The sequence below is a fragment of the Vanellus vanellus genome (genome assembly GCF_965231255.1).
Source record: "Vanellus vanellus genome assembly, chromosome: 5".
Taxonomy (NCBI): Eukaryota; Metazoa; Chordata; class Aves; order Charadriiformes; family Charadriidae; genus Vanellus; species Vanellus vanellus.
Genome location: NC_138910.1, coordinates 22,518,783 through 22,546,762, shown reverse-complemented (window position 1 = coordinate 22,546,762; position 27,980 = coordinate 22,518,783). Strand labels below are relative to the sequence as shown.

General features: G+C 41.7%; 1 protein-coding gene across 2 annotated transcripts in view; it reads right to left on the bottom strand.

Annotated features, from left to right (window-relative positions):
- Nucleotides 1-27,980, bottom strand: part of CERS6 (ceramide synthase 6) — a gene marked incomplete at both ends in the record, with an annotated part of 136,396 nt that overhangs the window by 1,208 nt on the left and 107,208 nt on the right. The window contains 4 exons of one of the 2 annotated variants that reach the window (XM_082483551.1): nt 997-1,020; nt 2,028-2,184; nt 19,022-19,128; nt 26,476-26,604. In XM_082483551.1, the coding sequence (XP_082339677.1) occupies nt 997-1,020; nt 2,028-2,184; nt 19,022-19,128; nt 26,476-26,604 (417 nt within the window). The remainder of the gene's footprint in view (nt 1-996; nt 1,021-2,027; nt 2,185-19,021; nt 19,129-26,475; nt 26,605-27,980) is intronic. The other variant, XM_082483552.1, reaches the window with a different exon arrangement.

Genomic DNA, 27,980 nt, shown 5'->3' with positions numbered 1-27,980 from the left:
GCAGACCAGATGATTGAAAAGTTTTGCAACATCTTAAATTCTCTTAATATATTAGATTTGCTGCCAGTTCTTCTGCTAGGGTCCTGCCCCAAAGCCAAACAATCAAAATAAGATTCTATGCTGCAGTCACTTCTATTAAACATGTGATCCGCTCTCTTTATTTTTAAAATGCAGCTCCATACCAGGGGTCTTTTCACTTAAAACCTGATATGAATGCAACACATCTTGCAGTACTTAGTTCTCTTTGTTTTTCCCCAAAAGAACCCACTGGAGTAACTTCTACAGTAGTCGTCTAGAAAATATATACCCAGGTTTAAAAAACCCCTAAGCATAATAGCAAGTAAGAAATAAGATGATCAGGATTAGTTAAAAATTTAATGATGACAAATTGCTTTCTCATCTGAGCTGTTCCAAAGGTGGATACAAGTAATACAAGAATAAAACAATAATTAAGGATGAAGATCTACTATATCTGTAATGTGTTGTGAAAACACTGCTTATTTTACTGCAGAAATGGAAAGCACAGGGTTGCAAGTGAGGAAGTAAGTTAAGATCTAAAGGAAGAAGAATCCTCCATGTATACGCATCTTTAAGCTGGTCACTGTCTTACTGCGAGCGTCTAGCTCTGCTCTCATACAATCTAAATTTTCTCCCATGCAATTGTTTGAACTACAAGGCAGAGGACTTACACTCTCAAGTTTGCTTCCTGAATGGTGACAGAGCAGCTGCTCATCCCGCTGATACATATGTTTAAAAAAGCTTGTAACATGATAGTACCCAGATACTACAAATAGAAGTGGGTTTGAATGGTATTAGGCAAAGCATAGGCAAAAAGTAAAAAATGACCTTTAAAGATAGCCTTCCTTTAAATATATAAAAACAAACAACGGATAACAATACTAAGCAGAAACTACAAATTAAAAAAAAAAAAAACCAACACAAACACCAGTGTAGAACAGAATAAATCTTTTGCATAGTAAATCTGAAGAAACTTACATGCAAGGGGTTCCACTTCCCAGCCTTCCAGCACAGCACAAGGGAAAGGATAAACAAGCAGAGTAAGAAAGAGTATGAAGCACTCTTTGAAGTCACTGGTGTAATTCAGACAGGACAGCTGAGGCTAATAATTGCTAAAAGCAGAGGAGACTGAAGTGTGTCTTCCAGGCAAATACAGTTCACGAATGCACTGTCTTTCGTACAGAGTAAATGGCAGATTCTGGGCTCCGTTCAGTGCAATGCTCAGCTCTCCAGTACATTCATAGAAAGCAGTTTTCCGCAGAATAATCCCATTCACTTTGGGGGCAGTCACATTTCTCATGCATCTACTCATGTACTCTTAAGGGCAAAATGCCCTGTACCTTACATGATCTGTAAGTGTTAGTTCTATCATTTAAATGTGAGTGCTGTATCTGCAAAGCAAGTGTTATGGGGCTAGCATTTCTGTGAATTATATCTTCCTGTCAAATATAACAATGGCAGCAAGACACTAAATTTTATCCCAAGTGGTCTTCCTGTGGGAATCCTTGAAAGAAAGTACATAGCTCTTTGCACAACCTCTGTAGTACCAAAACCCAAAAGAGGCTGTGATTTGTAACTTTGCCACTAGCAAAGGCAGCAGAATTTCGATTTGTATTATTATTACTATCACTACCATCTGGGAAATGAACACTTTGCTAACAACTACTATAAAGAAGGAAAACCAAACTGGCAGCCCCAAGAAAGCAGTTTGCTTTGGTTTTTTTTAATCCATTTTCCCTAATGTGGTTTGTTTCAGTGTACCAGATTATAAAAAAGAAGTGTGGAAACACATATAAATACAATCATTATAGAGTATATTAACTTATTTGACATTTGTTAGGAGTGGAAAAAAGTTTCCATGACAGGAAAAAAGAGTTTACATAAAACAACATGGGTCTTCAGTAATGTGTTACAGATTAGAAAGAAAAAGTAACCAAAAAGTCAGTCACCCTGTATTGATATTGAAAAAGTTAAAATCTTAAACATGAAACAGAACCGTGCTGTCTTACCTTGCCCTTTGAAATAGCTTTGTAGGCTGCCTTTATGATTAGGTAAGACCAAAACCAGTGCAGAATTTGAAGAATCACAAGCAGCACGTTGAAGACCCACAAGGCAGGAAAATTGCCCAGAGCTTCATACAGTTCAAACAATGTTGTGTTTAATATCCTAGAAGTGAAAGAGACAGAAAAATAATAACACTTTCCTTAAGCCGACAATCTAAAAGAAGCCTTTTAAAAATCAAGATGACAAGCACTTGATTAGATGGCATCCACACAGATAGTTGGTTCTCAGAGTAATAGTGCCTTGGACTGAATCACACAGGTGTCTCCAGAGAGGAACAACATCAAAACATTGCTTTCAGTGTTTAACTTCATTTGGCAAACATCACATATAGCAAATAAAGATCCTTAGTGTGCATTTCTTCTCTTTTATAAAGCTGGCGGGCATTGGTTATCTCAAATAACTCCTTTCCTCGTTAATAACAAAGATGATTACCTTATTCCATTTTTTAAAATAAAGCTTTTCCATCTCAACTGCCTCCAGCAGGGGTTTGGTGCCTCCATATTAGCACAGGGTAAGAGCACACAGGAGGAATGTTATACCACAGTGCAACCCACATGCAGTGCAATGTTTTTCAAACCATGTTCCCAGGCTATGACAGTGAGCTGCAACCTCTCCCATGTTACACAAGACATGTACCAAGATGGTACCAGCTCTGTACCAAGAGCTGGGCAATGCTCCCTAAGTACTCCCGTCTGAAGCCCCCTCTCCCAAACCCAATTTCAAAGCCGATGGGTTTGTTTCAGTGTAGACAGCTATAGATGCCTTTGCTGTCTTGGTACCAGCAATGCAAGTGATGTGCTATGCGGAACCGAAACCAGTCTGAGAGCGTTCAGTTAAAGTGAGACTTCAGCGACATGGCAAATGCATGGCAGGATTCAGCCTCTTACGGGGTTTTCTAAGAATGGGGGTGGCTTTGGCTGTGTGTCCCAACATAAACTCTTATTTAGTGGAAAGCCCAGCACCAGCAGGTATCCAAAGTCAAAATAATTGACCAGTCAAGGGGCTTAACCCTGGGTCTTGAACATCCGGTGCCTGTGCTGACCACTAAGGCACTGCATAGCTCTGGTGGCCTCTTTTTGCACAAAATCCAATTTGCACACCACTTATTTATAAGCAAGAGTAAGGTTTACCAGTTACATAAAGGAGAGGTGGACAATGGGGATACTTGGGGGCAGCAACAGTTGGAAGACCTTATGGTGGCCTTTCAATGCATAAAAGGGGCTTATAAGAAAGATGGGAAGAAATATTTTAGCAGCGCCTGTTGCAACAGGACAAGCAGTAATGGTTTTAAACTAAAAGAGGGTAGATTTAGGCTAGATATAAGGAAGGAATTTTTTATGATGACGGTGGTGAAACACTGGAACAGGTTGCCCAGAGAAGTGGTAGATGTCCCATTGCTAGAGGTGTTCAAGGCCAGGCAGGTACCCCATCCCTGGAAACATTCAAGGTCAGGCTGAATCTGAGCAACCTTATCTAGCTGCAGATGTTCCTGCTCATTGCAGAGGAGACTGGGTTAGATGACCTTTAAAGGTCCCTTCCAACCCAAACTATTCTATGACTCTATGAAATTTGGGCAGTTCTAGGCATTTGATCAAGTTTTTGAAAATCAACATTTCAGATGCAGGCAGTAACAGTGATGTTACAATATGACTTCTGAAGCTTTGTGAATACAGCACTAATTATTCTGCCCAAATACTATGCCATAGCAGATGATTTCAATCGGGACCTCAGCAAACAGCCTGAGAGCACAGAGTGGACAACAGCCAGTAGAAACAATGGCATTTCTAGAAACAAATAATGATCTATGAATGTCTGTTAATGAGGGGCAGAAAAAGAAGGCAGTATAAGGATTTGTCAACCTCCATCCATTTTCCAGCTGGTGTAAAAATGCATTAAGAAGTCCATTGGCTTTATGTTCTTTTTCTTTTTTAAAATTAACTATCACCCGCTAGCCACTAGATGGCAGATTTAATCAAGCAAACGACTGCCCAGCTCTTGGGCTGCACCAGCTTTGACTGAAGGCAGGAGATGTATCTGAGGTCCTGTAAGGGCTTCAGAACAGCACAGCTCTCGTTAAGTTAGAGATACTGGGTTCAGCTTTTTAATAACCAATCTCATTTGCCACAATCCCTTCCAACAACAAAAAAATCAGCTCAAGTAGTATTAATAAGTAGTATATACAGACAGCAAACCCAGAATACCACATTTAACATTAATGATTTATGTGTATAAACAGCATTGGTCAAAAATCAACCGGTGATTTGTAATACACTGGCCTTAATACTGTAGAGGATTTAATAATACATTTTCTACCTTTTTTTTTTTTTGCCTTCCTACACTAAACTGCACGTTTGCTTCATAATTTATTGAGAAGTGGATGTTTTATAACGTTAGTATACAGCTGTGTTTTTACACTGTCTTCTGTTTATGGAGCAAACATCAGAAAAAGAAACTGTTTTCCAGTTTGAAAAAACCCTGTCATATTATTGCTTCTGTCAGCTAAAACTCTCCAGTTGCAGCTTTGTGTAATTTGTTCTGCCAATGGTAGCTCTACATGGCACACCAATACCCCACTTTATAATTCAAGCAGATGCTTTCATGCATATCAAAACACAGCTGTAGTCAGCACTGTTTTACTTCACCAGTACTTATTTCAGTTCTAACCGCTATATCAAATTCAAACCTGAAATCAGTAACTCCTGTACGCAAAGCTACTGTTGCCTTTTTTAATGTCTAAAATTTTATACACTCCAGATTTATAAATGCAGTTTCTACAGGTTTCTGTTTATATTTTCATTCACTGGACCAAATTCACCTCTGGGGACTTCCACAGGAGTCAAGTCAAGAAAGCAGCATTAGAGATGCAGATGGTCCTATTTCTTCCAAAATATCAGGAAGACAGCAAGGCCAAAAAGAGCACTTCTGGTTCCAAAAGCAGTTTCACCATGCAAATGACTCATCAACTGTGTATTAGACATGGGAAATAAGCCTTCGTTGAAAAAGCAGACCTCTTTCTAACATGCTCGTGTTTGGCAAACTAAGGACAGGACTGGAACTCTCCATTAAAGCTGCATAAAGGATTTCCCTAATTGCTCAGCAATGCTAAGAGGGGTCGGTGACCTGATGTGCAGGCTAGGTGCGCAGATGGAGCTAAGGCTGCATCTAGGCAGGCAGGGCTGTGCAGAAGCTGAATGAAAATTACAGAAAACTATAGAAAAAAAAGGAGGAAAGCAAATAAACTTTCTCTCTCAGAATAAAGGAATTACTTCATGCCAAAAGTCTAAAATGGGGGAAAAAATCATAAGAGCAGAATACAGAGAGAAATTCTACTTGTAGAGACTGAGGGAGGGAGGGAGGGGAGAAAGGTTTGACAACTTTCCACCAATTCTGCTGCTGAAAGGATTCAACGGAAGCATTTTAACCAACTACGCAAATAGCAGGGACTGGAAAAAGCAGCGTGAGAATGGATTACATGAAGGAGAAAGTGCCTATGGGATGTATATGCAAATAAATCTTAGGTTCAAATACTCAAAAAGGCAGTCAGGCACTTAAATCTGCAAATGTGCTTGCTGGAATTTTTCAAAGCTCTCCAGTGGTTAAATCCTAGATTTTCATAATGAATGCTGGAAACTTTGATCCTTGGCTATCTGACTTGAAACAGCTGGACTTGATCTCACAGGGAGAAATTACTTTAAGCTGCAAGTGCTCTACCTCTCTGAAAAATTTGGTCAGCATTTCTCAGGTCTCTGCAATTTGAAACACAATGTTAGCTTCTGCTTTTGAAAATAGGTTCTGAACTGTAGCAATTTTTCTGAGACCTGAAACATTTTTTAGCTAGACAAAACAACAGAATCTCATGGAAGGTATTTTTATCTCTTCTCTCATTAAATACATCCCAGGTGTGGTTGTGCACCTGGCTGTGTGAAGCTCTCAGTTTTTCATTTTGAATTATGTAGTGTGGCTAATGAAGGCAAATGACAACAAATTCACCACTTGAGATCCAATCTACTCTTAGAGAAATCTATGGTAGAGTTTCGGGAAAGCTGCCACAATATCTGAGCCACTGGGAGAAGTAATTCTGTACTTACTGTACTACTGCTCTAACTGAATACTCAGAATACAATTACTACATTTTCAACAACTACTACACAATCAGCTGCATCACATCAACAACAGCACAGTTTTTTTTTCTCTACCATCTAACTCTTTATCTAGCCAGCTAAGCAGTACTTGGGAGGCTATCAGCAACAAGCCCATACACTGGCTCAGATAAGATTACGCTTCCTCCCCTCAACTTAGCAGGCAAAAGTCCAGGCTCTTGAATAGACGTTATTAATTCTTGGCAGGTTGATCCCTTGTCTTGCACCAGGGATGGAATGAGAAAAGGGAGACAAAGGAAGAGAGATGAAGAAAGAGAGGGATGGGTGGAAGAGTAAAATACTTATTTACATTTGTCTGAGAATTGGCAAACCTGTGCTGTTTGTTTCTGAAAGGATCCCAAAAGGAATGAAAGGAGGTGAGAAAGAAGGCCACGTGGAAAGAGCAGGCATTCTTCCAGACAGGCAGGAAATCAATGATAAACTCTGCAGAATGAAGCATAGCAGGGTGATGGGCACTGTTATCACATCCGATGGAAGCAGAAACTGTGCAGCTGAAATGAATACTACTGCATGTTGCCTTAATTTCTGCAACACTGTCCTGTCCAGTGGCCAACATACTGTGCATACAACATGCTGAATGAAAGGCATGTTGTTACCACAGTGCAATAGCCAGGAGTCTCAAAGTATAACCAAGGACAGCAAAACATTTTACCCGCTTGTCTAAATAATTCAGAATAAATGTCTTCATCTCCTTTACCATGTGTATATTAGACAGTATTCTGTACTGCACCATAACCACCTGCACTAGGACATCCTTCAATACTGCATTCACTATAGAGTAAATAGGCAATTACATCTAGGTGGGCATTAATGAAATTCAGATCCTATTTAGTGCAAGAAATACAATACTTCAAAGTAGCCGGCCAGCAATGCTTCAAAAATTCTGCTTTTTTTAATTTTACCTTTAAAAGAAAAAAAAACAATTGCACTTACTTCTGCTCCAAAATATAGTAGGTTATTCTCCATTATAAATGGTAACAAGTAACCAACACCAGAGAGCAAAGACTCAAGAGTCCTAAATTCTGGATTTAGCTGTTCTATTAAATTATTATGTGATAAAAAAAATAATTATAATTTCTTTACATAGTTTACTTTTTGTTAAAGATGGGCACAAGGTATTGGTACATCTTGTCTGTCACACAAAGATGCTGGGAGAATTAATTCATTAGATTGTTTATATAACACTATGGACTACTTGCTTAAAAGATCCCCTAAAACTGACAGGTAAAAAAAAATGAACAGATAAATGAAGAGGCAGTGGAGTGTGAAAGCACACGTATGTGCACATGTTGATCAGCCATAAGAATTTGAAATACATCCCACCTGGGATGTATTTAATGAGAGAAGAGAAAAAAATACCTTCCATGAGATTCTGTTGTTTTGTCTAGCTAAAAAATGTTTCAGGTCTCAGAAAAATTGCTACAGTTCAGAACCTATTTTCAAAAGCAGAAGCTAACATTGTGTTTCAAATCAGCTACATTACATCAGTAGTTAAGATTTATCTCTGGGATTTTAGACCTTTATTGAAATCTAATAGGACTTCATATGCTAGGCTGTCCTAGTTACTTATAGTGACAATGCTAAGCTAACTTTATACAACAGGTGACCTGATACACAGATGTTTCTGCACGAGAGACTTCAGATGAGTTACCCAACTTTCTACCTGAGAAGAGTATGAAATGATGTGCAAAATACTAATGAAATTCAAGAAACTTTAGTCTATAGCACTTGCATGTCTTGGAGCCCTTAAGCTGCAGCACAGCTAAATATTTAATTATAGCAAATCCAGTACATAAGGGCTGTACTGCCAACTCCTTCCTCTTCTGAGTTTCAGCTTGGCCAGCTGCTGTTAGGAGTGTCTATATCACTGTTCTGCTCTGAACAGATGCTTTTTGGTTCTTGATGAGTGGAAGAACAAGCTGGTTTCCCTTTTCAGATCCTGCCATCTCTTAGGTTTTCAGTGCCCCAGAGCAGGATTTATGCTACTAATCAGTGCATGGCAAATATGAGGGGAGCAGCAGAGACCCACTGTGAACTGAGAAGAGTCAGATAAACCAGTCACCCACACATCAATTAAACAGGGAAGGAAGGGTGGGGGGGAGACAGAGATGATCTTTCAACAGCATCTTAGATGGATTCCTCAGATTTTTTGGTTGGTGATGCTCATTACCCTCTTCTTTTAGACAGCAAGTTGATAAAAGAATGCTGTGACAGAAGGGATATAAACTCTTGAGTCAGTACTCAGAGCAACATTAAATCCACACGCTTCAGTTTTATCAACGAGCTCAGCATCACATGGAGTTCTGCTCACCCATACCAGTCCTACATCAGAGGATTTCCTGACATGGTGCAAATACAAGCTCAGGTGCTTGTAGAGATGGGTGGCTCCTGTTCTAGTACTAATTGGGAACAATACCTCTTTGCAGAAATCACAGCCCTCTCACTGAGACTGTTATTTTAAGCCCCAACTAGATCAATAGGATTTCCAATTACTTAACTAAAATGATGGAACAGGCAGGAAATTATTCATGTTTGATGTACTGTAAAAGAGCCCATTCTGATCAAGCAGCCGCTGTCCTGGGTTCAGCTGTGCTATTCTCTTCACTCAGTTCCTTCTCACAAACAGTTACTGCCCATTAACTGATTTTGCAGCCACTGCCATGTATAGTAGTATTCCCACTCTTGTGGATAGAAAAAAACAAGAATACAAGATCAGAGACACCTTCACAATCCAAGCTCAAATCTCAGGAGAGTCTTTCAATAGACATTAGGATATGGAGAGAATTCACATTTCCTAGCAGAATGTAATTATACTCAGCAAAATGTTGTATCAGTAATGTGTTCTGGCAAAATGCTTGTGTAAAGGCCTGCGATCATAACACAGGCGCAGAGAAATTACGTTATGCTAAGAAAGACACTTCCAAAACTGAAAATCTCCAGGCACACATAAAACTTTTATATGAGCAACAGAGAATCATATCAAGATCTATTTGCCTAGAGTTTATGTTATTCTCCAAATAGGAAAGACATTTGTTGTAAACTATAGGAGGCCAGTTTCCAATCTTTGCAAAACAGGGTATTGGAGAACAAGGAAGCCTTCCCCATGCCTCTTTCTGTTGACTAAAAATAAGTGCAGCACCTCTGCTCAAGGAATGTTTCTTCCTCTTGCTTTTGGAGCACACACTGACACACTGCCTTGTGTTTAGCTATGTGCCATGGCAGATTTTTGGAAGAAAAAGATTACCCAAACTTTCTGTAAAAGAAGGAACTAAACAGAACTAGTTCAAAAGCCCATAAAACATCACAGAACAGCTGCGGCCAGTTCTCTGCCAGGTACCCAGTGTCTTTCAGGTGGCTTACATCAATAGTAGGAGTATGACACTTTGGATTCATTAGTCTAGTCCTGAGAACATGTCCCTAGAGTAATGATATAATTTTAAAATCCATAAAAATCATGCAGCTTAAGGAAGTGTGGTGGCACAGTGACTGCCAAGGACTCATCTTTCAAACAAATGACTCAAAGTATTATGGTCCAGTTGCAGAAGAAATGCCAAAAGATGTGAACAGGGAGGGAAAAAAAACAACACCAAAACCCCAATCAACTGTACCTTTGCCCCCATAAGCATTATAAGAATTTCCTCCACACCAAAGTCTGGGAAATCAGCCTTAAACAGTTTTCAGTTTAATCCAATTTTCTAAATAATGATCATATCTATTATGGGTCTAACTCTGCCATTGTGCAACATTGATGAAACCAACAGAATGTGCGCACTTACATGGTTTCTCCCAGTGTTTAGCCACAATGACCTCCTTTTAGCTGAGCACTAATGAGATCCCAGCTGCATCATGGCTGTTGATCATGGTGTTCAAAAGCCATTTACTATTTCAAGCTGGTAAGCTAACTATCATATTCCCATGTTTTTGTGCAGCTATGACTTTTACGTCCCACATACATTAGCAGTCCACAGCGAACCAGTAGCATTGTTTTGCTTTTATATAGACTGTAGTACTACAAAATACGGTCCACTAACAGCAAACCCTGGTGCTCTAGACACAGCCTCTAAGAGAAAAGGGTTTGAGAAGAGGCAGAATGTTTGCACGTGTTTGAACTACCTACAGCCAGATTGTCATCACTCATATGGGCTGTCTGTGGTACAACCGTAACAGCACAGCTCCCTGCTCCACAGAATGGGCAATGCTTAAAGATGTATCTTGAGGCAAAGTTTTCTCATATACCTCTCTCTCAGAAAAAAAAAAAACAGTCAAACTTCAAATTCTCATGGTCAGCCTCTTTTTTACTGCCCTCCATCCTGTAAGTGCTGCAGCTTCAGAAGAGACTTGGAGAACTTCAGCTGATTACAAAGCAGGGAGGTTGACTACCATAGCAGAAGCAATCCTCAGTTCAGCCTCCTCAGGTCATCCATACTCTCCAGTCACCATGTCTTGCTGAGCTGATTTAAAAGTGGCTAATATCTCTGGCCACTGGAAAAACATCAATGCTGTTTCCCTTCCCCTGAGACATTTACACTCATCGGAATAATTCTGAGCAAAAGAAGTGCCACAGAAATGGTTTCTGTCCTGTTTTCAATCAGAGCACAGGTTTTAGAAAGGACATATTTCATAATAGAAGGAGGAAAGTGAGAACACTGACTGAACAGCCTATCCTTGACAACAGAAAGCATTATTACAGCCACAGGGAACAGTCTGTAGAAACTAAAAATGAGCATAAGAATCAGCTTTGGAAGTCTGATGAAATCTTTTTTCATATATTTTTTTCCTGTTGTGATCACATGAAAATCTTATAAATGGAAACACTGAGCAAATGCCACTTTTTGTTATTTACACTGCAAACTCACAATAGTGAATGATACCTGTAACCTTTCCATTTCTTACAGCTTCCCTGTAAATAGCTGGATCAGCATTAACCAGGCACTCCAAATACTCCAGCTTTGCTTCATATAGCACTCAGAGGCCTGAGTTCACAAGTGACGTAAACAATTTTAGGAAATAAAATAACCAGGCACCAGGAAGGACAACATCAGACAACATTTTGTCAAAAGCAGATGGGATGACAACGTCATATATACTCTCCTAAAAAGTCAAAAAAAGAGCTGTGAATAAATTTATGGAGACTTAGTTAATTAAACCTTCCTTTTAACCATAAATTGACGTCTATGAGTTCTTCAAATATACTGCACTTAGCTTGCCAAAAACTTTATTAAATGCTCTTGATAAAATGATGGGTTACAAGTTGCCTGCTGAAACTACAGCTAGCCTGAAATAGAAGCATATTTGATAATTTTTGTTAGTTCTCCAGCATCCACTCACTGACAGCATGAATAACATCAGAAATCAAGTATCTTGGATCAAAATCATAATTTATTCCTTCAATATCTGCTACCCACAAACAACTTAGATTGTGCTCTGGTTTAGACAATATTCTGAGCAAAATGAGCCTGAAATAATGTCAGAAGAGATTTATTTTCTTAATAAAAAAGTTATTTTACTGTAGAACAGAGATGTTTGTCCAGCTCTACACATAATAGTAACCAGGCTAGAAATGTTTTCACTGACTTCAGCATCCAGCGAGAGTAACTAAAACCATCACAAACCACTGTGTTCATTTAGTGTCCATCCAAGGTCTGGGCAGTTGGGATTTATCTGGCTATCTAAATTCTCACCATGCCGAGTAACTGACCAGGTTTCTTTCTTTAACTAGTGCCTACATATTGCTTTGACACAGTAGGATGCTTTTTAAGGGTAGGTTTGAGCTTTCTGTTTTACCAGAATGTTCAGAGGAGCAAAGCAGGGTGACTCTGCCAGGGTCCACAGGCTGCCTTCCCACAATACACATGCTCTAAGGGCCAAACAGGAGAAAATGTGCCAAGAAAGAAAACCAGTATGAAAGACTCAACTTCCCTGCGTGTCAAGAGCTGCACAAAACCAGTCAATATCAGCAAGAAAAAGAACAAAGCGAGGAAAAAGAGAGGTTCAGCAAGTCTTTGCAGCAGCTGCTACTCATGGGGGGTCTGCGCTACCCCTGCAGAGAGAAGCTGATTCCAGGATAAAGAAAAGGAGAGAGAACAGTGCAGACTGGCAATACTGGATGACTATTTGGAGACCCAGTGTGTGCATTAACAGCATGGCTATATCCCATGCTATTGTTCAACCAGTGATGAAACTCAGGAAGAGCTATTCAGCCAGTCATGCAGAGATGAGAGAAAGACTGGTAATAAGTAACTAGGGTTCATTACAGCACACCATGGTGAACAGAAGTTAATTTTAACTCAGCAAGGATCATGCCATGCTTGTCTGGTTCATGGAGACGTTCATTGCAATGAAAAGGCAATTAGAAATCCATGAGCCATGAGCCAGACTGTGTGTACTCTCATGAGCTTTAAAAATGAAAGAATAACAAGGAACAAAGTTATTCTTCTGAGGACTGGCAGACCATGCTTATATAGGGTTTGTTAGCATAAAAATCCCATTTAGCAACCATACATTGCATTTGATGAGGAGACACACACCTGAAACAGCTTTGAGTTCTAACAGTGACTATTATTCTTGCCATCTTTTTTTTTTGACAGAACCTTTCCAAACAGACTCACAAATGGAAGATCCAGTTAAGACATACCTACTGACACTAAACAAGACTATACCAACTAACCAAAATGGTTGGCTGTCTGTCCTCACTGTTTTTAATGTGGTACAGTAGTGCGGGCACCAACAATGTCTGAAGAGATCAAGGACAGAAAGGCATAGAGACTACCTGGATTATACCAAATTTGCCTAGATGAGAATTTGGGGGACAGCACATGCAGAACATGACCTGCGTTCTCTATAATCAGCTTAAATCAGGCCTTCATTTACATTTGTGCAGTTAAGCCACTGATTCACATTTGTCAGTGCATCTATGTAATACGCGCATGCTGAGACCTCCCAGGTCATATGAATGCCAACTCAGTTCCCTGCTTCCTTGCCTTTTGACAGCAGTACTTGTCAGGAACACTTCCCTGACACCCTTTGTGTTCTACCTCTCATACAACAAAACTGATTACAAAAAATAATCAAAAGTAGTGAAAACCAACTGCATACTAGTACTAGTCAGAGCAACTTGAAAGAACCTGAATTTACCCAGCTTGGTGCCTTCACCTGGTAAATATCAGCCTAGCTTTCCTGGGAGCCTCCTTCTTCTTTCAAACCCAAAAGTTACAGCTTTACTTGCAGTTACCTTAAGCTATCTTTTAAAATGATGAACAGGTTTAGTCACCTTGTATCTCCCTCCACACCAACCACCTTTCTTCCACTGAAGCTTTTAGAAATACCCTCTTCAGAGCGTTAGGAGATTTATTGAAACTGCCCTGTAAAAAAACCCATGTATTCCAGAAGAACAAGCAAAGTAACCGAGTAGTTTTGGGTCTCCTGTACAGCCCAGATTTGAGGAGTTTCACAGTTCTCACAACAGGAAGTCTGCAGGTAGCAATGAGCAAAGAAAGACTGGAAAATGCAGTGCATCACCTTCTTCACTCACGTCTCCTGGAGTGGAAAGATGCCTGTTTGTCATCTGCACACCTCAAAAAATGATTAATAAATATTACGACCCCATGAAGTTTCCCTTCCTGAATATTGAAAAAAAAAACAAAACAACAGCCAAAAGTAAACCATTCCTTTATCATCAGAAAGAAGACTATGTCCATGTAACTACAGCAAAAACAAGCATTTGAGGCCTGGGGAAGAGGAATTGCAAGGCTTATTGCCTTGGCAAGCTAACTGCTTTGACCAGCCTGATTGGACTAGCCAAGGGCTCACATAATTTGTATCAATTCTTTGGTCCGAGATTGCTTTCATTTTCCCTACAGTCCTGTATCACCTAAGAAAGCATCATGTTCCCCCTGACTCATGGAGAGCTGTGTTTTATGTTGTAATTTGCTAGAACAGTGATTATGTGCAAGTGAGAGAATTTCACAAGCAAAATGTCTTGTCAGTGAAAATAGCAGCTTTACTCCTACATTCACTTAGCAGCAGGAGGCAGAAAGTGTCCTGGGGTTTTTGAATTATTGCTGAAATGAACTCCAGATGCCTGCAGAAAGGCTGCTAAATATATACCTAATTGCCAGTTTCTTTTGTCTTAGCCCCGCTGCTGAACAACCTTCAAACAACAGCATTTGATACATTCTGAATTCTTTATTAGCACCTTTATGCAAAATTAAATGGCACTTGTGCAAAGCTGGAGCACAACAGCATGCCAGTGCTTTATAAGCAACGTCTCTGGAAGCCTGTCTTGGGTATTCGTCTTCCTATGTGGGGGAAGTTTTCTTATAAATTACAGTCTTCCTTTTACATTACACGCACGCCAATTTTATACCTCTCAGTTTTTATGCTAGAAAAATTTGCATATTTATGTAATATTAATCAGGCACCAAATTTTGCTATTTTGAATATTCAGCAAAGAAGAGCAAAACTATGCTTCCTGGCCTGCTGCCACTCCAATGACTCATCTTTGCTGACATGCGAGCTAGTGGGGGTGAAGACTTAGAATTGCTGCTTCATAAGAGAAAAAGGATTTGGTGGAGACAAGCTCATATGTCCCATGCTTCATCTCTGCTAACCCTGACTCCCACACGCAATGCCCACAGTACAGCTGACAACCATGAAACTCCCTCCAGGCTCTGTGATTATAGGTGTATGTAAGGGTAACCATTAGGAGTACATACATCAAGGCTTTGGTCTGGAAATAAGGTGGGCCTAAAAATCAAAGATCATATACACCACACTGAACCATCTGCATATACAAATAAAAAATGTGTTCTTTCATTGATTAAGGGAGAGGAGAAGCAGAGGGATCGCCAGTGTAACCACTCCATCTGTGACACAGGACCACACAGCACACTTGGCTGCTGAATTCCCGCAATACACAATCCCTCTGCCTTCGCTGCCTTCAAGAGTTTATGCTGACCTTTCCATCCCAGCAGCAAACCTCACTCATGGCTGTAACCTGCTGCCCTCATTAGCCCAATATTCAGTACGAAGGGAGCCGACATCAACAACAGAAGCTACTGTGCAGCCCTCTTCCCATTCTCTCTTCCCCAGGTCTACTTGCTTTGATTTTTACCCTACTCTCAGCACACTGGGCCAGCGCTACTCCATAGAGCAGGATTCAGACAAGGTTCAATCTGAAGTGGCATGGTAGTGCTGCTCTCACATAACATATATGGGAACAGATGGGCACATCCAGAACACCAGCACAAAATGCCACAGCTGTAAGGCAGGGCTCAAGGTTTGATACTTGCTAGATAACTTATCGCTGTGCTGGTAATCTGTTCCGGGACTCTGCCAGTCAGATAGCATGGGTGTGTATTAGGGACACTTACACAGACTTCTGTTCTATGATGCCCGATTCCCACTACCCATGTCAATTTGTCTAGTCCTAGCAAGGGCTTCCTGCACAGTATGACACTTGGCTGCAACACTTCACAGAAATCACTTAAGGCAGCAGAACCTCCAGTTTCTGAGTTTCAGTTCCAGTTATAAACACATAGTGTTATTTTAAACACTTCAGATTGTAAGCGTGGACTTTCCAAAACTTCACTACCATAGTAAGGATGTAAAGGATGGGAAAATCTTGACCTTGCTGATTTCCAGATGTCTCAAGAGAAAAGCACATTGGGCAGCTGGTTCTAGTTAAACGTGTGAAGACTAATGACCTCCTTCAAAATTGTGCACTCTGGACAAGATTAATCTGCTCTTTGTTGACTACTCAGCAAGGCAAGCACATAGCAGTGATCTAGTAGTTTGTGTTTGAATAGCAAAAAAATTCAAGTCAGCAGTTACTTCTTTGCCATTTCAAATAATACAGAGTGAAGTTCAAATGCCAGTCACAGTTAAACATATAAGGCAGCTGACAGAAACACAGAATGACTGAGGTTGGAAGAGACCTCTGGACATCATCTTGACCAACTGCCCTGCTCAACCTGGGTCACCTGTATCAGGCTGCCCAGGACCACATCCATACAGCTTTTGAGTACTTCCAAGGATGGAAGACTCCACAATCTCTCTGGGCAACCTGTGCCAGTGCTCAGTCACTGTCACAGTGAAAAACTCTTTCCTGATATTCAGATGGAACCTCTTGTTTTTCAGTTCATATTCATTGCCTCTGATCCTGGCCTCGGGCATCACTGAAAAAAGCCTGGCTCAATCTTCTTTACACTCTCCCTTCATATATTTATACATATGGATAGTATCTGTCCTGAGCTTTCTCTTCTCTGTGCTAAACAGGCCAACCTGTCTCAGCCTTTCCTCATGTGAGAGGTGCTCCAGTCCCTTAATCAATCTTAGTGACCCTTTGCTGGACTCTCTCCAGTAGTTTTGTATCTCTCTGATACTGGGGAGGCAAGAAATGGACACAGTACCCCAGGTGTAGCTGCAACAGTGCCGAGTGGAGGGGAAGGATCACCTTCCTCAACTTGCTGGCAATACCTCCTCTATTGCAGCCCCAGGATACCATTAGCCTTCTTTGCAGCAAGGGCACATTGGTGGCTGATGTTCAACTTGGTGTCCACTAGGATCTCCACCAGTTCCTTTTATGCAAAGCTGCTTTCCAGTTGGTCAGCCCCCAGCATATACTGGTGCAGGACTTTGCACTTCCCTTTGCTGAACTTCATGAGGTTCTTGTTGGCACATTTCTGTGACCACAGAAACGTTGACATGGCCTGTTGAGGTTCCTTCCCTCTGGATGGCAGCACAACCCTCTGCTCTATCAGCTGCTCGTCACAGGTTGGAACGTGAGACAACTTGCTGAGGGTGCACTCTGCTACATCATCCAGATCATTAATGAAGACGTTGAATGGGACTAGGCCCAGTATTGACCCCCGGGGTACACCGCTACTTACTGGCCCCCAACTAGATTTCATACCACTGATCACCACCCTCTGGGTCCGGCTGCTCAGCCAGTTTTCAATCCACCTCACTTTTTGCTCATCTAGCCCATATATTATTACCTTCTCTCTCAGGATCTTCTGGGAAGCAGTGTTGAAAGCCTTATTGAAATCAAGGTAGACTATATCCACTGCTCTCTCCTCATTTACCAAGCCAGTCATTTCATCATAGAAGGTTATCAGGTTCGTCAAGTATGATTTCCCCTTTGCTTTGCCCTTTGTGAACCCATCCAATCATCATCTGATCGAGCCTCCTCTGAAGCAGAATCATGTACTGCAGTTTCCAGTGGCAAAACTGCACTAGTGGAATTGGGTCATCCCTCCATTTCTCAACATAAACCAGAATGCAACAGGCAGATGAAATCCTAAGACCAGGATTGCCTCCATTTTTCCTATCTGTGATTATGCAAGTAGAAAAATTAGCTTACTTCATTTACAGAAATTCAGTGAGTGGCCAAGTTAGCTTCAAGGAAGGACTGAGGAAAGGGAAGCAAAGCTGTTTAAGAAACAAGTAATTGCTCCTTGGAAAAAAAAATAATTTTTAAACACGCAGTTTGTGTGTCTATCCATTTTCTCCTTTTGTTGTGGTCCTTCACCAACTCACAGTGGAGCAGGCCTCAGGCTTTATCACATTATCTTTGGAGTCATTAAATGCTAAATGAGACTTCTACATTGTATTGTTAAGCAGAGCTGATGACACAGCTCCCTAAGGGCACCTTGGTCTTATCCTGTTTGCATTAACAAAACCCCAAAGAGATATCATTATAGAGGATTTGAAAGGAAACTGTGGCAGAGAGGTTGATATTGGCATCTGTAAATCCTCTGCATGCTTAAATAAGGAGCTTGGTGGTAATTTCTCTAAATAAACTTCTGCAAAGGGTAACATTTCTGGCATCCTTGGTTCTTCCCAAAAGCAAAACTGTCACTGTTATCTTCTGAAGCAATGACAGACACCTCTTACTCTCATAGGGATACAGAGATTTGGGTTAGTTCTGTTCATATCAGAGAAAGGAATGATCCAGAACACAAAAGAGTGAGGCCAATGCCTTCTCCCAGCCCTCCTCATATACAGGCCAAAGGTTACAGAGAAACTTGAACGGGTTTCTACACTGAAGTACATCAGTGTATTTCCAAACTAGCCAGCTGCTTTCTGGATGTTGAAGACCCGAGCTGAAAAATCAAACTTTTATGCCCTGTTTGTGTGCATGCATATGCGTGTACCAAGAAGAGAGAGTACGGGCACATGCTAACAGCTGCCTTTGTCTGGGAAGAGGTGAGATTACAGTAACACCTGTATAACTACCTTATGAATGTATGTATTACACAGCTCCTCTAGGATCCCCAATTCAAAGGAGGGTGGAAAAGGAGTAGCCTGCAGTATTGCAATCTGCATGGCAATAACATACTTATACTGATTTCAGCGTGCCAGACTTCCCTTATCTAACTGTGTTTGTCTTTAAGCTGAACATGTTCACAAAGTGTGAACTGAAAGCCAATAAGAAGATCCTAGCTCAGCCTCTGGTCAGTGGCTTCAGTGACTAGTATTTTATTTCTCCTCTAACTTCTTGCCAACACAGGCAATCAACTGCTAACCTGAAGCTATGTGGTCTCCAACCCACTTCTACATTAAAACCAGCAGAAGCCCCATATATTTCCTGTCTAGCATACAGTAAACACAATGCCACTATAGATAGCAAATAGGCTATTTCAGCACCTGGTTACGTCTGAAACTCTGCTTGGTGCTTTGGGAAACAGTAATGTCAATGAATCATGTTCAACTACAACATAGTTATTTCCAAGCTTGTTTGATGCTTAGCATTTGAGAAAAATTATATGCTTACTCACCATAAGGGATATATGCCAAGCCTACTGACAATGAAGACAATGGCAAATGTAAGGAACAGAAGGTCACTCAGTTTTTGACACTTGCAATAGTTTGCCATTTTGGCAGCCTGTAAAAGAAAGAAATGTCTGTTTACTTCTGTGAGGACAACTGAGTTCTCTTGTATTGTGTATAAGCTGTAAGAAGAAATTAAATTTTTATGAAATTGCTAACATTTTCATTGGGCCACCTCACAGTGATCTCATAACTCCTCTCCACCATGCAGGTGGAAAACATCTCAGAAAAAAAAAAAACAGACTGTGTAAAGCCAGAGTACATCTCCCATTTCTTTCTTCCTCACTCAATTTCCTTTCTGAAAATAAAACTCTTTTCTTGAACCCCATTGTGTTTATGCTGTCTTTGTCCCCAACCTCTTTGCCTACTTGTATCTCACCTTTCCAGTATGCTCCACTTGCATTTTCAGCATTCATCCATCTTGCACCTGCCCTATGTGCTCTGACCTTCTAGTGTTGCTATATATAAACTTTGTCTCAATTCCTCTATTGTGCCCCATATCCTATGTTCTCCCACAGCATCTCTTCTTCCTTTCTGGCCTATACAGAACAGCTTCTACCTCTAAGATTATACCCCTGCCCTTCAAATCTTTTTCCAATGCTCTCTTCCCCTTCCAACTTTTGCTTTCCAACTTGTTGCCCTATGTCTATTTTTATATGCTTCTCCCATTTGTCTTCATGCAGTCTTCTGACTCCTCCTCAGTGAAGGAGTCTACTAATTACTCTTCACTTGAACAGCTGGTTAAAACACTGATCTTCCCTGAAGTTTCTTTGCACTCTTCTCCCTGAAAAAAACCGCATGTACAAGCAAGCTTGTTTTAAGATGCCTATGCTGCTTCCACAGCGTTCGTGGGTGTAAGCAGTTACTTATTTTAAAACATCTGCTTCAAGGTAGGGGCAGTCTTTCTTTATGCTTTCTGTCAAATGTATCCAGAGTGTCACTGCACAATGAAGTACATGAAGAGCCTGATTTAGTGTCCACTTAAGTCACTTGGAACCCTTTCAAAGCCCCCTTTGAGGAGGCTTGTATCCAGCTCCTATATTGAGAAGATGATTACTTGTGCAGACTTTCCAGAGGGCCAGGAGGGAGCAAAATTACCACACCTATGCACATAGAATTTTATTCTGAATGCAGAATGCAAACCAAAGAATTGTCTAAAATGGTGAGAGACACTCTTGCATTCTGTCTGATTTTTTTTGTACGAACACACTGAACCTGAAAGTGCTAAATGCTCATGTCAGACAATCTGGATGCCAAAACCACTGCGCACTTTTGGATGTTACATAACTTCTGCAATGCTTCCACTCAAAATCTGAATATAAAGGATATCCTCACTAACAGAAAACAAGTTAGGAAGCTCACAAAATATGAGGAAAGCCACCAGTGCTGCAAATAAAACATAACCCTTCTGAATTAGCCATACATTCTATAGTGGACATAAATGAGTTTCCTAGCAGTTTGTACTCAGTCTGGTTTAAGGGAAGGAGAACACTTTGGTGCCAACATGCAAAGCAGAAGAGTTACTAACAGCTTGATTTTCAGATGACTGAAAGTTTAGATAGAATTTTGGATATATTTCCATGGTGGCAGTCTAAAAAAGCTGGTTTCATAGTGTGTGGAGTTGATATTGCTATAGCAACTTGTAGTAGTATCATGCCATTTCTCAAAGACAGTACAACTGTTGGGTCATCAGTTCTCAAATAACAAATCTACAAATGATACTGACAAAGAAGGACTACAAAAAAAGGGAAAGAATATGTTGTTGGATGGAATTGGGCCAACTAAGACAATATAACACAATTTTCAAGGCTTAAAAACCATGACTACAACTGAGTAACACAGCTTTTCCAGGGACTCCTGCTAGTCTATGTAAATCCATTTATTTTACAGCATAGCTATTTGCCTTGGTCTGAAGTGTCCATTCCCTGCTCTTTTAGAAAAGTGTGTTAGGAGATAGCTGGAACCTGACAGAAAGGATTTAGGTTCAACTGATGGCTATGTGAGACTCATACACCAGAAGCATACCAAATTGGCAACTACTTACATCCATATGCTGGCATCAAAATTGTCACAGTGTTCATTAATTGAAGCTGAAAAGTCTCAAGGTCCCAAAATAGGTGGGATTTTAAGTGTTTTAGCAGGTTAGGTTACAGTGTTTCCAACCCACAAGCTGTACTGCAGTGCAATGGTACCCAAGACCCCTTAAACAACTTAGCTGGTATTCTGAAAGTTGCCTCTCAGTAGCCTAGATTTCAGCTTAAGCTAATGTAGTGACTTCCTAGGCAAGCAAATGGCTCTACGTTTGGTCTGCCCTACCATGGTTAGGCAGCTTTCAGTATCCAAGACAACTTTCACTCATACCTAAGAGAACAGCTATGTATCCCTGAAAATACTGCTATGGCTCTTCTGTACCTGCAGATGCCTTAAGACCTATGGAAAAAACCCTTCACCTCCAGTATTCCTACCAATATATACCACATTCTGCAATGAGATTAGCAAAAATAATGCATTCCATCTTTCCACTGGACATGTTTCATTGTGAAATGGTAGGTGGAAAGATTCTAGTGGCCTCTGAAAATAGCTTTTCATTTTTACAAATACATACTATGTAAAACAGGTCAGGTGCACGACTGACCCATCATGGCAAGATATTTCACCAGCTTCATTTGCAGTCTGATAATTTTTGTCCCCTGCACTGACTTCCCCCTCAGTAATGTCAGCAGTGTGTAGGAGTCCATATTCTGGAGCTGTGACCCACTGCCCTAGCAGAAGAAAGTCAGAGTCATAGAATTGCTTAGGTTGGAAAAGATCTTTAAGATCATCGAGTCCTAGCACTGTGAAGTCCACCATTAAACAAGGTCCCGAAGCACCACATCTACACATCTTTTAAATACCTCCAGGGATGGTCACTCAACCACTTCCCTGGGCAGCCTGTTCCAGTGCTTGATATAAGCCTTTTGCTGAAGAAATTTTTCCTAATATCCAATCTAAACCTCCCCTGGCATAACTTGAGGCTATTTCCTCTCATCCTACCACTTGTTACTAGGGAGAAGAGACCAACACCCACCTCGCTACAACCTCCTTTCAGGTGTAGAGAGCTGTAAGGTCACCTCACTCAGTCTCCTTTTCTCCAGGCTAAACAACCCAAGTTCCCTCAGCCATTCCTCATAAGACTTGTGTTCTAGATCTCTCACCAGTTTTGTTGCCCTTCTCTAGACACACTCCAGCACCTCAATGCCTTTTTGTAGTAAGGGGCCCAAAACTGAACACAGTATTTGAGGTGTGGCCTCACCAGTGCCAAGTAGAGGGGACAGTCACTTCCCTAGTCCTGCTGGCCACACTGTTTCTGATACAAGCCAGGATGCTGTTGGCCTTCTTGGCCACCTAGGCACACTGCTGGCTCATATTCAGCCAGTTGTCAATCACCACACCCAGGTCCTTTTCTGCTGAGCAGCTTTCCAGCCACTCTTCCCCAAGCCTGTAGTGATGCATGGGGTTGTTGTGACCCAGCTGCAGGACCCGGCACTTGGCCTTGTTGAACCTCATACCATTGGCTTGAGCCCATCGATCCAGCCTGTCCAGATGCCTCTGTAGAGCCTTCCTACCCTCAAGCAGATCAACACTCCCGCCTAACTTGGTGTCATCTGCAAACTTACTGAGAGTGCACTTGATCCCCTCATCCAGATCATTGATAAAGGTATTAAATAGAACTGACCCCAGTACTGAGCCCTGGGGAACACCACTTGTCACCAGCCACCAACTGGATTTAAATCCATTTACCACAACTCTTTGGGCCTGGCCACCTACCCAGTTTTTCATCCAGTGAAGAGTACGCCCGTCCAAGCCATGAGCAGCCAGTTTCTCCAGGAGACTGCTGTGGGAAACGGTGTCAAAGGCTTTACTACATCCAAAGCCTTTCCCTCATACACTAAGCACTTTGTCATAAAAGGAGATCAGGTTAGTCAAGCGGAACCTGCCTGTCATAAATCCATGTTGACTGGGCCTGATCGCATGTTTGTCCTATACATGTCACGTGATGGCACTCAAGATGATCTGCTCCATAATCTTCCCTGGCACTGAGGTCAGACTGACAGGCCTGTAGTTCCCCGAACCCTCCTTCAGGCTCTTCTTGTGGATGGGCATCACATCTGCTAACCTGCAGTCAACTTAGACCTTCCTGGTTAGCCAGGACTGCTGATAAATGATGGAAAGTGGCTTGGTGAGCACTTCTGCCAGCTCCCTCAGTACCCTCGGGTGGATCCCATCTGGCCCCATAGACTTGTGTGTGTCTAAGTGTTGTAGCAGGTTGCTAGCCATTTCCCCTTGGATTATGGGTGCTTCAGTCTGCTCCCCGTCCCTGTCTTCCAGCTCAGGGGGCTGGGTACCCAGAGAACAACTGGTCTTACTTCTAAAGATTGAGGCAAAGAAGGCATTAAGCACTTCAGCCTTTTCCTCATCCTTGGTCACTATGTTTCCCCCTGCATCCAATAGAGGACGGAGATTCTCTTTAGCCCTCCTTTTGTTGCTAATGTATTTATAGAAACATTTTTTATTGTCTTTTACAGCAGTAGCCAGATTAAGTTCTAGTTGGGCTTTGGCCCTTCTAATTTTTTCCCTGTGTAGCCTCACAACCTCCTTGTAGCCCTCCTGAGTTGCCTGCTCCTTCTTCCAAAGGTCATAAACTCTCCCTTTTTTCCTGAATTCCAGCCAAAACTGTCTGTTCAGCCAGGCTGGTCTTCTTCCCTGACAGCTCGTCTTTCGGCATATGGGGACAGCCTGCTCTTCTGCCTTTAGGATTTCTTTCTTGAAGAATGTCCAGCCTTCCTGGACTACTTTGCCCTTCAAGACTGCCACCCAAAGGACTTTGTCAACCAGGCTCCCAAACAGGCTGAAGTCTGCCCTCTGAAAGTCCAAGGTAGCAGTTCTGCTGACCCCGCTCCTTACCTCTCCAAGAATCAAAAACTATCATTTTGTATTTGCTATGCCCAAGACAGCCTCCAACTACCACACCACCCACAAGTCCTTCTCTGTTCACAAAAAACAGGTCCAGCAGGAGACCTTCCCTAGTTGGCTCACTCACCAGCTGCATCAGGAAGTTATCTTCCACACGCTCCAGGAACCTCCTAAGACTGTTTCCTCCCTGCTGTATTGCATTTTCAGAAGACATCTGATAAGTTGATGTCCCCCAAAAGAACAAAGGCTAGCAATTGTGAGACTTCTCCCAGGTGCTTATAGAGTATTTTGTTTGCTTCTTCATCCTGATTGGGCGGTCTATATCAGACTCCCAGCATGATATCTGCCTTGTTGGCCGTCCCCCGATTCTTACCCATAAACACTCCACCCTATCATCACCTTCATTAAGCTCTAGACAATCGAATCACTCCCTAACATACAGGGCTACCCCACCACCTCTCTTTCCTTGCCTGTCCCTTCTGAAGAGTTTATAGCCATCCATTGCAGAACTCTAGTTATGCAAGTCATCTCATCATGTTTCTGTGGTGGCAACTACATCATAGTTTTCCTGCTGCACAATGGCTTCCAGCTCCTCCTGTTTGTTGCCCATGCTGCATGCATTGGTGTAGATGCACTTCAGTTGGGCTATTGATCCCATCACCTTTTTGCAGGGAGAAGCCCTAATTCCTGCATGACCATTCTCAGGTGCTTCTGTGGTTTCTAACACATCAATAACACTTGTGCATTTGCTGCCCCATGGATCTCCATCCCCTACCTCCACTGTGGTGGCAGACCAAAGGACCTTGCTAGCACACCATCCCTCAAAGATTGGCATGCTGACCCCACGCTTATCTCTAGTGAGCCTGGTTTTATCACTTCCCGCTCCAAATCTAGTTTAAAGCTCTTTCAACGAGCCCTGCTAATTCCTGTGCAAAGATCCTTTTCCCTCTTTGAGACAGGTATACACTGTCTGTTGCCACCAGGCCTGATGTCATGTAAACCGACCCAAAAAGTCTGTTGACTGAGTCGTAATGGCCCTCCTAGTAAATACTTCTCAGGAGTGTGATTCTCTTTCTTATGCTTTAGACCGGCTTTAGTATTTTCAGTCAGAACAGATTGAATGAATTGACCACTAAAGTATGTGTCTCATGGGGAAGTGTATTTGCTGAATGTCTGCAAATCATGTGAGAATACCAGCATTTTCCCTTATCTTAGCCAGTGAATGAACAGAGGAATTGAGAAAAAATATGTATCACATTGTGTTCAAGATAAGGTTGTAGCTAGCCTACTCCAGCTGCTCTCCAGTGGTTTTATAGTTCCACAGGCACTGCTCTGATCTGGAATGAACACTGTCAGGTACATCTCTCTGGTCACAAGAAAAGAGGAATGAAGAAAGTTTGGGTGAACCCACAGCTAGCAGAACGGATCTACACACATTGCTAAAACAGAAAAATAAACTTGCAAAGATGCAATTATTTCTAACAGGAGAAATTCAGATTCTCTGGTGCTTTCTATCTCAGGCAGTCATGTGCCTTCTAGATTAAAAAAAGATTAAAAAATAAAAACAGATTTACAGCACTATCGAATCGGAATGGCAGGATTTTTATTCTACAGTAGGTGACACACAGTGAGACTATATTCTTGCTTAACAGGATCTCTGCAACTACTTTAGTAAAAAATAATTTCAGACAAAGTAGTTATTAACTTTGGTTTGATCCTGATGGAGAGTTCACAGACAGCCCAATCCCAGCATCACCCGGAACTGTCTGAAAACTGATACAGATACAGGATGACATCATCTCTAAATTTCCACTATGGAAGTTACAGACCATCTTGACTTAAAAGTATTTCAATTATCCCTTCTTCTCCAAAGCCAACTGATTAATACCGGCATCTGGATGCAGAGGCACAGGAACCTGGAAAATCATGGGGATCAGAGGTTGGCTCACTGCCTGTGCGCAGAACAGCCACTAAGTTGCTCAGTAGCCTCTGCCCAACAAAGCACAGCAGAATCACACCGTGACACTTTGATTCTTTCAGAGACAGGGCTCTTGCCCCATGCATCACTTCAGAGGGGTGAAGAACCAGGAGCTTCTATCCCATGCAGTCACCACTTTCCATATTTTGCAACTTTGAGCTTTTGACTTTACCATGTTATACTTAAAATCTGTGTATAACCCTCCCTGGCATGCAATGCTTACCAGTTTCTGCTCTGTACAAGCAACTTATCAAGGGATAAAATAGCCTAAGTCACAAACATGCACTGCTGCAAGTGTAATATATTTCAGCAAGGAAATACACTATATTAATCACTATTACTGTCTTGAACTGGCCTCTTTGCTTAAGAAATACTTGTTTTGAATAGCAAATAGATTCTACCTATTGATATGCTAGCTCTCAGAATACTGAATACCATGTACAGACACTAATGATACATGTATTATCTCACCTCTAGGACAACATCAGCCGCATCATGGAGACATAAGGTCAAGGTTCCCACTCGTGTCAAATTGGTTACATATGAGAAGGTTATCAGGGTGACTGTTACAATGTGATGTGTAAACATGATGCCAAAATCCTAGAGCAGCAAAAAACAAACAAAAAACAATGAACCAAACAGTGAGATTCAGTACTCTTATACAAAAATGGATGGATGTTTTTTAAACCCAGCATTATGATTATGTTACATAAAGATCCTGCTACATAAGTGCATTAAATACTCTGCTATATATTTCACTTAGACTGAATAGAAGAATTGTTGTACGTTAACAAAATGCAAAAGGATTATTGAAAGCTAGGCAATATCTACACTTCTCAGTTCATGGTAATTTAACCTAACGAAGTAAATATTTGTGGCTGAAGTTACTTTGAAAAGGCATATGTACATACAAATCAAATTACAGCATATTTCTTATACACCGAGCAACACACAATATGCAAAATAACGCACCATTCACAAGAGTTCAAATAGCTACAAAGGAATGGGAAACACATTTCCACCGCACTAGGAGTTATCAACAGTCGCTTGCCAAGCACAACTGAGAGCTTTCATGGAGCTGAGAATTCCAGTTCCAGATTTTTATTTGTTTGTTTTTAACGAAGCTGCTTTGTCTTCACACTATAACAGGGTCAGAAAAGTCTTCAAATGAGATGGTGCAGCTCTTCCTCTCAGATCTAATCTGCTGCCTCCCAAATGATGCAGGTTAGCTGGTCTCCAGACCGGTAACTCTGAGTTACTTGGCCAGCAAGTAACTGTTACTATTGAAAAATACTGGGATCGGTGAAGCTCCTGTAATATCATATTCCCAGGTACACGCCGAGGGCCAGGCAAAGCAGAGAGAATGACCAGCCTGCCTGCGCTAGATTCCCAGACTGATTACTGTGAGAACAGGACCCGCAGAGATGAGACTTCTCTACAAGGCACCAAGCCTTGCTGCAGTTTGCTGAACTACCCCCACAGCTTTGAGAAAGTGGTATCAAAACCCTGAAGATCACGTGCATGATTTGACCGGGGAGTTTCTCCATGCACCGGGTGCAAAGTTACTACCACAGCTCTCAGCAGATCTAGCAGCTCTCAAGCAGGGCTGTCTGAAGAGACAGATTCAGGCAGTCAGAAGCAGCGGCTCCTCCAGGCAGCCTGCTCACCAAGCATCTTGCGAGATGGCATTTGGCTTTCTGGCAGCTTTTGTGAGCCAGTCCTGCCTAGCTATGGCAATCTTCAGCTAAGCAGCCCACAGCAGAGAAACCAAAACTGAGACCCTGCAGTCTTTAGAGAGGCAGCACCTGGTTTGCAAAGGGACTGAAGGTACACGTGCCAGGCAGGAGGGCCCTGTGGAAAGTGCTGGTGAGCTCCCACTAACACAGAGTCAACTCCAGAAAAGCAGCAGCTACAGCTGCTGACTGTTCCGTCTCTGCAATACTGGGAAGAATAACTGTCCAGTGTCACTGTACCTC